This window comes from Talpa europaea (assembly GCF_964194135.1).
Source record: "Talpa europaea genome assembly, chromosome: 8".
NCBI classification, from domain to species: Eukaryota; Metazoa; Chordata; class Mammalia; order Eulipotyphla; family Talpidae; genus Talpa; species Talpa europaea.
Genome location: NC_140075.1, coordinates 107314408 through 107328484, shown reverse-complemented (window position 1 = coordinate 107328484; position 14077 = coordinate 107314408). Strand labels below are relative to the sequence as shown.

At 42.5% G+C, this 14077-nt stretch overlaps 1 protein-coding gene across 1 annotated transcript in view; it reads right to left on the bottom strand.

Moving 5' to 3' along the window:
• Positions 1-11442, bottom strand: part of GTF2A1 (general transcription factor IIA subunit 1) — a gene marked incomplete at both ends in the record, with an annotated part of 34999 nt that extends 23557 nt beyond the window's left edge. The window contains 3 exons of the mRNA XM_084240933.1: positions 775-979; positions 7516-7617; positions 11413-11442. Of these exons, the coding sequence (XP_084097059.1) occupies positions 775-979; positions 7516-7617; positions 11413-11442 (337 nt within the window). The remainder of the gene's footprint in view (positions 1-774; positions 980-7515; positions 7618-11412) is intronic.
• Between the last annotated feature and the right edge of the window lie 2635 nt (positions 11443-14077).

Here is a 14077-nt window from a genome sequence, read left to right as displayed (position 1 = left end):
GTGCTCTCCAATAATAAGAGCTACAAAAACTGGAACACCCAAGACATTTATGACAAAATACTACGTGTAACAGATCAAACTTCTTAATATTCTCAGGACCCAGACTTACTTCAGCTACAAAATACTGCCAAAAGCTACCTTATAAAAAAATCCTTTGAAAGGCTATCATGTAACAGCTATAAAATGACTTGCACAGAACAAAGCACTATGGGCAAAGTCTATAAACACTTCTTTTCCTCACCTTTAAGCTTAGCAATATAAATTAAGATACATTTTATACTTGACTCAAAAGAAATCTAAATCAGACTTAGAAAAATTACTATAGACTTGAAATTTCAGATTTCCAAAGTTTAATTCAAAAATACTTGAGTGTCTGATAGATTTATAAAAACTAAACTCAATGTCACTGAAAGAACTTTCGTGTTTTCTTCCTAACGTAGATAACAATTTTACTATAAAAAATAAATTTTTACTATATTATTTTACTATATAAAATAAATAAAATCAATTTGATTTTAGGAAATCCACTACTATGTAGCTGTTCAAAATAAAGTATTAATACACTTAACTGAATACAACTTAAGCTTTCAATTAGTACATTACTTGTCTATCATAATATATCAAATAGGATCCACATTTACACAAATTTATATGCACAAACATATACCCACTCTTAGTCAATAGAAAAGAGAAATCTAGAGCATTTTTTTTTTCTTTTCAAAATGACAAATTTCTTTTCAAAGTTATAAGAAGAAGAAAACAAATCCAGCTCACCTTGCTGTGATGCAGGAATAAGGACTTGCTGGGTCTGTGCTTGCTGAGGTACTGTCTGCTGTGGCTGAGCTTGCTGATGGTGGTGGTGGTGATGATGCTGCTGCTGCTGGGGTTGATGCTGTTGCTGAACTTGCAATAAAAGCTGCTGCTCTTCTGAATGAAATCCATCTACTGCCCTCGACTGCATTAGTTTATTCTCCCATAACTAAGGTAAAGAACATTTAAGGTTTCTAAGTCAGAGAAGACACTCTAAACATACGGACAAAACATTCTGTTCATTAGTCTGTTATAAAATTTTTCTGTTTTCAAAACTAATACAACCACATCAAGTAATCTCTAATACTTAACTAATACTTACTCTAATATTCTAATACTTAAGTGTATACAATAATGAAAACCAATTTTTTTTCAAGAATCAAACCTCATTTTTGCTACCTTTAAGTATTTAAGAATTTTGTTTCTTTCTGTATCTTCAACAAATTTTCATAGTACTTCTTTAATCAAAGTTTCACAATTTTTTAGTAATCATTTTTTTAGTAATCAAAGATTATCCCTTTAAATACTAAATCTAGTTTTACTAACTTTCCATAACATATACAGGGCCTCCCTGGTGGGCTAGGGGTTAAGTCTCAACCCTATCACCTCTACAGTCTGAGTTCAATCCCTAGCCAGGGAGCTAACCCACATTTGCCATAGCAGACCTCTCCAGTCTTGCCCACTGCTTCCCTTAGCAGCGTATTTCAGTAAATCTGCCTGTTCTGCTTTCTATCTCTGATGAATCCTCTCACCCCCTGCTCCTCTGGACTACACCCCAATCCTTCTACACAAAAAGAAAAACAACTAAAAAAATAATAATAAAGATCTCCCAGTTACCCTTCATTTAAAAAAATAACATACAACATAAATTCATCTTTTCTTGATTAAAGCAGTAAGACACATAACAGGCAATTCTTGAGTAAGAAAGTCTGACTTTCCATATGTCCAATCGACAAGTCCAATCTGACTTTCCATATGTCCAATCGAGAAAGAAATAGCAATGCCTGATGCTTCCAGAGGTATTCTCAACCTTCCACACTTCTTAAAATTCCCCTCCTTCAAGGATTAACAATCCTTTTCTGTATAGCCATTTCTATTACTCATCTTCCCTAAGGACTTTACAGGATGGTGGGGCGGGGGGGGGGGGGGGGGGGGCATTGTTCAGAAGTGAGCAAAGGGACAGAAAAGTTATGCATATAAATAAAATTTAATTCTACTGTTTTGAAAATAAGTATCTATACAAACTTTGTTTTCTCCTCTGCTAACTAAAGTTCAAATTAGTTGAATGTTTTGTTTCCACTTTCTTAATTGTTAAAATGCTCTATTATTTAAGTATCAACTGTTTAAATACTGTTGTGGCAACAATAATCATACTAATACTACTATAGAAACCAAGAATACTGAATTGCTATTTTGCCTAGAAAATAGAACTCTTCCCTCATGTTTATAGTACTCTTTTCCCCAACGCAGTAATTTGCCCATACAGAAAGATCTATTCTCCAACATCATTTCTAGGTAACCCAGAAGTGTATGTTTTATCCAGGAACTGGATGTTTGGTGCAGCTAGGAGAATGCTAGAGAATTTTTTGCCCACCATACTGCCAGGATTCAATAGATATAATCACATTTTATAGATCAAAAAACAGACTCAGAGGGAATAAGTTTGAGGAAACAGAGCAGTCTATAATGGCAAAAAAAAAAAGTAGAAAATAAGGCCCAAGTGTTTATATATAACTAGAGTATATTTAGAATAGCAGTTCTCAATTGGGGGTAGTTTTCCTCCAGCAAGGCTGTCTGGCAATGTTTGGAGACATGTTGACTGTAAAAACAAAGGGATGTCACTGGCATAACTGGCCTCTGTCAGTTATGTTGCTAACATCCTACTGTGAACACAACAGCCCTCTCTAAAGAATTAACGTGTCCAAAGTGTGAACAGTGCCAAGGCTGGGAAATCCAATCAAGAGGCAGACAAATGAACTTCAGATTATCTCCAACTGAGGGGATGCTTTTGCTTTTTTTGTTTTATTTAGAATAGCGGTCATCTTTCACATGTTTCACAGCACTTGTTGTTTGAACCGGGTTGTTCTGACAATCTAGAAATCACAGTAATTTTATTACTCACTTTAAAAAGGATTTCTAGACTATCTTTCCAGTCTAGTCACCCACCAACCCCAAACACAATTTATATTCAAATACAGTTACAGAAAACCCAAGTTATATTTTGTTTATCTTTTCTCTCTCTCATAGCTCATACATTCAAGTAGGTTCCTAGTGTTTCAAGAGAGAATTTCAAGAACTGGGTTGAATTTTTTTTATCACTTACTATTTAGTTAAGTTTCAACTTTCCTGTACTCTCACTACTCTTCTTAATTCATAATCTAATTCATCATTGTACCCTTCACTGCATCCAAGCCACATGGAGATTTTTGAGAAAAGTTTGTGAAAAGGCCTAGAAAGGGGGAAGAGAAGGCTAGAGCTAATAAAAAGTTCTTTATAAATCATAAAAAACCAAAATTTTGTATGAACAATGTCTAAGACTGTGGTGCCTGATATGGTAGCCACTAGTCACACGATCTAAATTGAAAATTAATAGTAATTAGTTAAAACTCAATTTTTCAATTCCACTAACCACATTCCAAGTGCTTAACAGCCACACATGGCTAATGGCTCCCACATTGGAGAACACAAATACAGCACACTTCCATCACTACCGAATGCTCTACTGGATAGTGTTGGCTGTTAAACTAGGGCACATTCTGGAAATTCTAAGATCCTGAGAAATTCAGTGGCAAGAATTAAAATAACAAATTCATTTTAGTTTAACCATATTTTTAAGCTCAAAAAAGAGTTTCATTTTAAAAAGTTATCTATTGCTAGAACACATAAAACAAGGTAACATTTTTTTTCTTTCCCATCTTCGGGTGTGGGATCTGTTGGTGGCTCCCCCACTGCTGCACTGTTACTCTCCGAGCCTGTATTACTATCACTGGTCTCTGCCACTGCCATGCTGCCCACGCCTCCTGCTTGCTCTCCTTGTCCTCGGGAAGAGGTGCCTTCTTCACCATTTTGTTGGCTTCCCATCATTTCTTCAAGATGTGTCTTCCTCTGTCCCCAGTGGCACGTTCTCATCTTCTTTCTTTTCTTCAATCTTATTAGCTCCGTGCTCTTCCTCAGGATCCATGTTGCCCTGACTGTGCTCAGTGTGCGCTGCTGCCTCTCTCTCCCTTTCCTCCTGCCTTTTGCAAGCTATTCTGCCTGTGCAATTTCAGCTGCAATTTTCTTCACATCCCCTTCTACTTTCAAACCACACCTTTTCAGTTCATTGTTAAATGTATTTGTGCTTTCCAGGAATTTCCTTCTTTTCCTGGAGTTCTTCTATTTTATGTTCAGCTTCCAGTTTCTGCTAGTGAACCCTTCAGGACTGGCCCTTTCATCAACTGACTGGGACATCTGGCACCACATCTGAGAAAATGGTTTCTCTGGGATGGGCAGTGCCTATATGCTTCACTGAAGAGTCTTCATCATAATCATCTGGATCTTCAGCAGGCTGAGTGCTCAGGGAAAGAACTTCTTTCTGCATTTGAGACTATCTCTGTTGACTCTTCTGCTAAAGCAGTTTCTACATGTCTTTTTGCATTTATGGATGCAAGGTATGTGGGGAAAAAAGGACAGCCCTTCACAGATACATTGTACTTTTCTTCTCTGCTTTCTATTTGTTTAAATATTGTTGCTTTTCTTCATCAGTAAGATCTTGCCACACACCACCAATAATATTGCTCATCTCCCACAACTTTGTTAGGGTTGAAAGCCTTTACTTGGTCTAGACCTTTCTGATGCACCTCATGTAGGGTATTAATAACTTATCTGGTGACTTTGGGCGTTTGGGAATTATAATACCAGCAAATGTTATGGCCGGCTACTAGTGCCCAGGTTCCGTACCAGCCTGTAGCTGCGGTCCAGATGATTATATGGATTGTACCCCACAAACCCTAGTGTGCTAGGCATTTGTGTTGCAGAAGCTGGGGTGCGAGATCGAGAATAAGATGGTCTTTTTTACATACTGGAAGAATTTAACTTCTTAGTTTCTTAGGAAACAAATCTGAGACACCACAAGCAGAAAAAGGAACAATTTTATTTTTAAATATAGTAACAACTCAAATTGGAAGAGTCTGTCTCATTTAAAAAAAAGTGTCTGTGTGTATAGGTATACACACACACACACACACACACACCAAAATACATATATATCTACACACACACACACACACACCCCAAAAAGTTTTGGTCAGTAAGATTCTGGTGCCACATTTGTTATTAACCAATTCAATTAAATCACACATGCCAGGGAATATGGTCAAAACAGGAGATTCAAAGCTGGTAAGTCACAATTTTTATCATTAAAAACTAACCATTAACAAAAAAACAGTGCATGACCTATAAAACATGTACATGTATGTACACATGCACTGGCTCTCTCCTCACAGGTGGAGCTATTTGATCTCAAAGGCAACGCATTCTCTTTGGCAAGAACACCTTTATTCCACTGAGTACAGTGGGAAAAATCAATTCCCCAGCTTAGTGAAAAGCTAGAGTAAATAACCTGGGATGATCATGAGGTTGACCTACTATAATTGTTAAGTCTTTGGAACTGATTTTCTAAAAATGTGCCTTCTAAATAAGGTCACAGAACAACAAGGGCAACCATTATAAGAACAAAACATTAATTATAAAATATTCACTCCAAGTAACACCAAGGAATCAAAATAAGCATCTCTCCTTCTTTTCATATCCCTTAGATATTTTATGCTGTTTGAGCAGTTTACATTGCTGTTCTTCTAACTCATCGCAGAGTTGGCATTCTTTCCCTTGTATTTTTAGATACCCACTCTTCACTATCAGATTTCTGTCAAGGTAAATATACATTTCCTCATCTCTTAACATTTATATACATATACATATTTTTTTCCTTCTTCACATGGGAAGATTATTACTGAGAACTACAGTAATGTAGTTCTATGTTCTAGGATGTTTCATCAACCACAATAAAGGTGAGATTTGCTTCATTTAAAATAATGAGATGCCAAAAACTGAAATTCCATGCCATCCAGCTATCCACTTTGGGTTATTTACCCAAAAAATACCAAAACACTAATACATGTGCACCCTAGGTCTACTACAGCATTATTTGCAATAGCCAAGAGCTTGTAACCATCTAAGTGTGACCATCAAGGATGTCTAAAAGATGTGGTATATATACACACAATGGAATACAATCCAGGTATAAAAAAGATAAAATCCTGCCTTTTGCAACAACATGGATGGATCTAGAGGGTAATAGGCCTTGTGAAGTTAGATGGAGAAATGGCATAGGGTTTCACTCATGTGCTATTTTTGTAGCTAGCTCTAAAGAAGCGCAATTACCCAATTGCTAAGCTAGTAGTTATAACATTTTTTGATCTCAAGATCCTTTTTATCACTTTCAAAAATTATCAAGGACCTTAAAGAGTTTTATGAAATTACAACTAAGATTTTTAAAATGTTTACCAAATTGTTTAAAAATAACAATATATCTGTTACACATTAATATAGCTAAGTAGCTGAGAAAGGAAAAACTATTTTAAGGTTTCTTAAAAGTGAGCTGCAATATTGAATACAAAATCATACACCAATCAACTTTTTATACTAAGATTTAAATCTATCTTTCATTTTGAAGGAATTCTGCAACATTATATATTCATTTGCAAAAAAATGAGTTCAGTGATTTGAGTAGTAACACATTTCATTATAGAATATCAAATAACTGCATTTCTTAGTATCAACACTAATCCCATCTTGACCCTAACAATGCATTGCATCAAAATGGCAAGATACATAAGCACTTCTGCTACATATGGAACAATTATCTCAAGGAAAATAACTAGTATACTTGAGCTGTGAGCTGAATTGGCTGGTAAACTTTTTCATGAAACACATCTGATTCTTAAATCAGATGTGGGTGTTTAGCCAATTTCACTGACCCCCCTGAAGGAATCTCGAGAAACCCCAGAAGTTCATGGACCATACTCCAAGAATCATTTCATGAGTCATTACAACACCAGAACACAAAAGCTAAACTAAATACATAAACGTTTCTGCTTAAATCCAAGGACATATCAGAAAGAGACCACCAGTTCCCATAATATATTACAAACCTAACATCTGGCCCACAAAAAGAATCATTCAAGAATGTAAACTTCTTTTATTGATAACTTATTCAATCTCCACAACACCCTACAAAGTCTCGGTGCATTAAGACCATAAAAAGGGGAAAAGGGGAAAAAAAAAAAACACCTTACCAGTTTGTCAAGTAATTAGACTATAAAATGTAGACTTTAACTGTCCATTAATAATAGCTAATGCCATTGCCAGGCACTATGCTAAGCATTTTATATGGTTATTACATTTAATCCTCAAAACAACCCTGTAAGTACAACCAATTCTCATCCCACATATAAGGAAACAAAAATATAGTTTGCCTAAGGTAAGAGAAAGAATATGTGGTAGAGCAGGAATTTAAACCTAGCAACTTTCACTTATTATACTGCCTCCTCCAACAAAATCAAACATTTATCCTATGGAAAAATTAAGGATCCGTCTCTGGCTGAAGAGTATTTTTTTTTTAAAGGAAGGTATGAATATTAAACTTTTTTAAAAAGGAAAACTCACAGTTTTCAGTTCCATCAGAACTTGTTCATCGACTCCATCATCCAGAAAGATGTCTCTCACATCATTAATAACATCTTCAATCACAGATCTATATAATTTTGGCTTTAAAGGAAAAAGGAAAAACTGTTGAAAAAGAACGCTTTCCACACATTAACAGTATAACATATTTCCTCAAATTCAAAACACAATAATCATTTTCCAACCATCTAAAACTTATGTTAGAAGACACATTTTTAGAGACAGGGACAGCCTAATAAATATCATTTGACTTAAACTGGATTATTTGATGACTGCCTATTTTATTAAGTTTTAAGACTATGTAATGCAATTCATACACAAAGATCCTTTTGCAGATAAGGCTCATACAATTTCCAGTTATGATTTCCTATGTCATTGTAGTAAAACACCTGTGATCCAATAATAGCTTTATGGGTTGCTATATCTGGTTCCTATCATTCCTTGCTTGGTTTGAGTATCTTAAGACTCCACAGAATTTTGTGTCTGGCAGTCATTTGCTTGGTAGTAAACTGCAACTTGATGATGCTATGGAAAATAATGGTGAACAGCCAAGATTTTTTTCCTGAAGAGTATTTTTTTGGGTTACTATTATTTTTGGCCAAGGGGGGGCGACTTCCAGAAAGATAATGTAAGAAAAAATGTGAAAGCACTTTGAAAGGTATGAAGTATTTTTAAAAAAAAACAAAAAGTGGGTCTTCCTGGTGGCGCAAGAGGTTAAGATGCAACCTATGAAAGCTGTCTGCAGCCTCTGCAGCGCGAGTTCGATCCCCCTCCCGCCAGGAAGCAACCCACACAGCACAGCAGACCTCTCCTGACTCGCCCACTGCTCCCCTCAGCAGTGTACTTTGGTCAATCTGCCTGTTCCTTAACCAGCTCTGCCTCTGATGAATACTCTCACCCCCCACACCTCTGGCCTGCACCCCAGCTCTTGTATGCATAAATAAATAGATCTTAAAAAAAAAAAAAAAAAAGGCAGGAGACAGAACAATTTGCTCAGCCCATACCCTATTTTTTAACATGTCAGAGAAAAGAGTTTTAATGTCAGGGTGATAAAATTAGAATTGCACGGGTTATAAATCCTAGCCATCATGAGTGTTAAAGTTAACAGCTTTTTTCTTTTAATACTTTGTTATTATTTGTGTTTTATAATTTGCTTAAGGTAAAAGTTACTGGTTATCCAATAAAATCAAGGGCATACTCTCATTAGCTAGCAAACCTCACACAAAAAGTCTCAGGAGCATCTCTATCGGCAGCAACATTGTTATCACAGGGGAATGCTCTTTAAGAAAATGTGTTCTTGGCCCCTCAAAAACAGAAATGAACATCCCTGTACAATTTACCTCTATTTAAAACCGTTCCTTTTCATTACTACCAGAAAAATAATTCAGATCGGGGTTCCACTAACTTGCTTTCATTTTGGCAAACTGCCTTTCTGAACACTATTCATGTGCAAAAATGTGTGTCTTTACAGTGTCTCCTTATTTTAACCTTCGAATTCTGACTAGGTATCATCTTATTTAGAGTGATTTAACTACTGACTTGCCATAATGCACTTAGAAAATTTTTTAGCCAATAATGACTCCTTACAACAATGCAAAAAGGCAGCCTAATATTAAACTGGTAGTATACTGAAAACATAAATTGGTTTTTTTATAGCAACTAGCTGTTGTTTTGGTGCTTCAGCCAGTCAGTCACCCCTAAAAATCTTCTCGGACATCCAAGAACATCTATAGGTACAACTGTGCTTTCTCCTGGGCCTCCACATTTAATGATTCCAGCCTGCACATTTTAACATTTTTCTTTTGTGTTTAACCAACAGCTCAGCCATTTAATGGATTCACAAGTAGTGCAGTTGAAGAAAATGATTCTTTATGAACTATATATGCAAAGAATTCAGCAGAACTGTTCTTAAAGTTCTCCAAATACTGGCTTTAAAAATATGTGGATACATGGACACTTTGACGTATCAATTTCCAAATCACTGTATACAAAATAATTTAAGTCTGTCCTGCTTTTCAAAAAGCAGACACTGCAGACTTAAAAACAGGTATAAAATTAGAGGACCATTAGCAGTAGCATTATCAAATGATAGAAGGTTCCTTTCAAGGCTCGTGGTGTAATACTGAAAAACTGCTGCATTAATTTCTATACTGGATCTCATAGTAACATACAATGCAATTTAAAAAAAAAAAAAAACCGGCTTAGAATTTTAATTTTTTAAATCCAGTTTGCACTAAACCGCCTGACTCTCCTTACAATTCTCCTTACCCGTAACTACTATGGACATCAGGCCCTGTGCTGAAGCGTTAAGCACTCGTCTATTTCTTTGAAAAGCTTCATTATTGCCAACATATCAGAGAAAAACAAAAAAGAAACACCAGGAGCTGTAGCTCCAACATTCCCCGAATACCGAACGAAAACACTATCGAAGCCAAGCCCTCTGCAGCCACCGACGAAGACAGCCGCGTTTAAATCCCCGACAACACGGCAAGCAGCACCTTCTAGCACAAAAAGCCTCAGACCCAAGTGCTAGAGCTCCATCTCTTTCAACACAGGAAGGGGCAGCGACTGTTCCCCTACCCCACCCCACCCCACCCCACCCCCCGAACAAAGATGGCAAATCCCAGCCGCCGCATCAAAACAAAAACTCGGGACCCCGCAGGCAGCCCCCTCGGGGCGCGCCCCGGGCGCGGGCAGGACCCGGAGCCCCACGGGCTCGCGCCGGCCTCGCCGGCCTCTCGCCTCGGGAGCAGCACCTCCCAGCCCGCGCGGCCGCGCTCACTATTTAAAGCCGGATCTGGTGTTTAAATGGAGAGGCGGTGACGTAGGCCTGAAAAGCACCTTCCCATCCTGGCAGAGTCTATATTAGAGAGCGGCAATGGCTCTATATAAACAGGGCAGCCAAAGGGAGGAGGCCCACACGGCGCGGGGCGCAAAGGCAGGCTGGGCGGCCGCAGCCATGATGGCTCCGCGGGCCGGGCCGGGCCGGGCCGAGCCGGGCCGGGGCCGGGCGAAAGCGTGTTTTATTGTCACGATCAAAACCAGAGCGTGGGGTGGACTCGTGAGCACACTGCGGTGGAGACGGAAACGGTTATTTATGTGACTGCTTTTTGCAAACCTACGTGAGCGCCAGTGACCAAAAAGGGGCAAACGGGGGGCAAAGGAGGCAAACGGCAAAGACGAAAGCGGGGGCGCTGCGGCCACCGACGGCCTTGGGGGGGCAGGTCCTGGTGCTTTTGCTCGTCGAGGACACGATGGGGGTTTTGCTTCCCCTTCGCCATTTTACCGATTCGGAAGGAGCCGAGAAGTGCTTTTCAACCTTCGTCCTGGTTTTTTTTTTTTTTTTTTTTTTTTTCTAAACACATAAAATGGCCCCAGTGAAGGTTCCCTAAGCACAACCGCCAGAGCGCCCCGAGTCAGCCCGAGGGGCCCGAGCCTGCCGCTACGCCACGCGCACCCCCGAGGGAACTGGGGGTGCGCCCCAATTCCCCAGACGCGGTTTCTGGGTCGCGGCGGCTCGGGGAGCCCTTCCTGAGCCGGCGCGGCCGGGCCCGTTTCGGGGGGACGCGGCGGTCCCCGCCCGCCCGGCCCGGGCGCCCCGGCCCAACCGCCTCCGCGGCCCGGACCGCCCCGCGGCGGCCCCAAGCCCCGCCGGCGCCCCCGCCCCGCCCGCCGCGGCCGCGAGCCCTCGGCGCCCCCCCGCGCCCGCCGCCCAGCGCCCCGGCCCGTCCGCCCGAGGCGGGAAGCGGCGGCGCCGGCGGCCGCGCGGGCGGCTGAGGAGAGTCGAGGCCGGGAGGCGCCGCCGTCCCCGCCCCCGCCCGGGCCGGCCGTTGCTGCCGCCGGAACGAAGCCCCCGCCGGCCACGAGCCACGTCCTTACCACGGTGTTTGTGTTTGCCGAGTTCGCCATTTCCACACACAACACAAACAAGAGGGGGGCCACCCCGAGAAAACAGGGTCCAAACCAAAAAAAAAGAAAAAGAAAAGCCAAAACGCCCGGGGGATGCCCCCAGCCCCCGCGAAACGGGGGGAAAACGGGGAAACAAAATCGGAGCGTGAGGGGCCGGCGGGCGGCGGGGCGCGGCGCGGCGAGGCGGCGAGGAGGCGGGGGCCGTCCTCCCGCGGCGCGACACCTCGAGAATCGCCCTTCAAAAAAAAAGCCACGACCCTTCGGGGGGTCCGGGGGGCGTTGCCCGCTCCCCACCCCGCGCCAAGGAGGGAAACCACCACCGGACGCCGCTCCCCGCGCCGCCGCTGCCGCCACCGGCTGCAGCTCCAGCCGTCCGGTCCGCCCGCTTCTCCCCTTTATATAGTGAGCCAACGAGCTGCGCGAGCCGCCGCCGCCGCCGCTGCCGCCGAGAGACAGGGCGGAGGGGGAGGGAGGGGCGGAAAGGGCGGGGGCAGCAGTGGGCGGGGCTGAGCGCGAGACACCGCGAGAGCCGCGTGCGGAGGCCACCGCGGGCCGCGTCGTCACGCGCCGTCGAGAGAGCCGGGCGGGCGGAGCCGAGGGGTGGGAGGGGAGAAGTGGGACCGCCGCCGGCCCAAGTCTCGCGCGATCACGTAATTGGCAGCCAGGCGGAAGTCTCCCGTCCGTCCTTTGGAACGGGGAGCTGGCGAAGCCTGGCTGGGAAAGGCGTGCGTTCTGGTGGCCCTGGAGCCCCGAGTTCGCTGGGGTTGCATTCCTGTCAGGGGTTTCCGCGGTCCCGCGCTGGAGGAGCTAGGAAAGGTGGATGGGACGGCGGCAGCTGCCTCGTTAGGAATGGCCGCTGACGGGTGGTCACGTGACCGAGCTTCCGGCCCCTCGCGCGCTGGGACTCAGACCCGAATTTTAAATGCGGAGTCATCTCGGAGCGGGAGCTGAGGGCAGGCGGGGAGCCGCGGGGCTTTCGCGCCACTCGCGGAGGGTGGGCCTTTCGCCCTGCGGCGTCCTGGGCGCGTTCTTGAAGGAGATGAAAGCTAACTTGGGTCCATTGTTAACACATTGCAAAATTAATAACAGCCTGAAACCCGCTGAGGTGTTTCCTCCGCCAGTGCAGCTGTTGAAGTCTTTGAACTAAACTTCCCTGGCAACCCAAGTACTGGAAATTAGTTTTTTGATGGAAACACACACACACACAGCCACACTGCATTGTGACGGTGCGGTAGCATTTTCTGGTTTTAAAATAACGTGGCTGCACTCGCTCAGCAAGTAACGACATCGCAAACACCCACTCTACACCCACCCTACACCCACCCTACACCCACCCTACACCCACCCTACACCCTCCACCTCGTTGACCGCTCCCTGGGCGAGCGAGCTGGGTGAAGATGTCCATGTTCCGAGGTGCAATTTCTGAACTGCACTTTATGTCAATCTTTCACGCCCAACAGAGAATGCATCGCATTTTCTTATCCCTAGGAATGTCCAGAGACCCGGTTTGCATGAGTGAGGGAGTTTATTCCCAAAAGGCAAAGCAAAGCAGAATGTCCAAGTTGTGTGCGGCTGCAGTCAGATTTAAAGGACATCAGACTTGATACCAGAGGGCGGAAAGATGCGACCCGCCTGGACCTGGAGGAAGAGAGCGGAGGCTGTGAACACACAAACTGGGAAGCTGTGGATAATTTTTGCGGGTTGAAGATGTCCATGTTCCCAAGTGCCAGTCAAATCTTGCCTAATAACCTCGAGTTTTAACACCATCTGATCCGCTATTTCCTCACAGCACACGCTTGTTTCTCAGCTCTTAGCCTAGTGTGTGGGGACATTTTAGAGAAAACAACATTCCCGGGGAATCACAGTGTTCTTGGTATATGAAATTATGATTCCTTTAACATTTGTAACTCATTTAATGTTCCTTGATCATGAGCTGGAAAAAGTTAGATTAAAAGATATTCCTGTTAAGTTTCATTGCTTATTGCCTTAAGAAGATTTCTTGTTATCTCCTTATATACACACCCAACTATTTGTACATGCACTCTTTGGCCTTATACCCTATTTTCCTCCTTACTGTATTCTTAACTAATTGATCGAGTGTTTTGTCATCAACTAGGTTTGAGATCACTGCAGACGGGACCTAGGAAAGAATCAGTGAAATTTACCCTCCACAGAATTATTCCTAAAGGGATTAATAAAATGTTTGTTTTGATTGTGTCTTACCTAATACTGAAATAGTGTTACTAGGTTGAAAAGGCAGGAAATTCAGCCTGGCCTCCTTAAAACTTGGAAACTCCCTGGAGGTTCTGAGTTTGCCTGCCTCTCTCTTTACAAACCCTAAATTGCAACATTGCTTGAGGGCTGGATTAATATTTACCCAGTTACCTGTAGTATTGGGCACTCTGGAGGACACAAAAGTAAAGAGGAAAGCTGTTCTATCTCAAGTATACCCTAGTGAAAAATCACAACATTGATTCAAGACACTGAAAGCACTAATGAATACACAAAAAATCACACTATTTCAATGTTTCACCTACTTTTTAGATCTTCACGCAAAAAAAAAATTGATTTCCGTGTGCAATAATATTTAATGCAATATGTAAGAAGAAATTGTGGACAACACAAAGTACTTCTA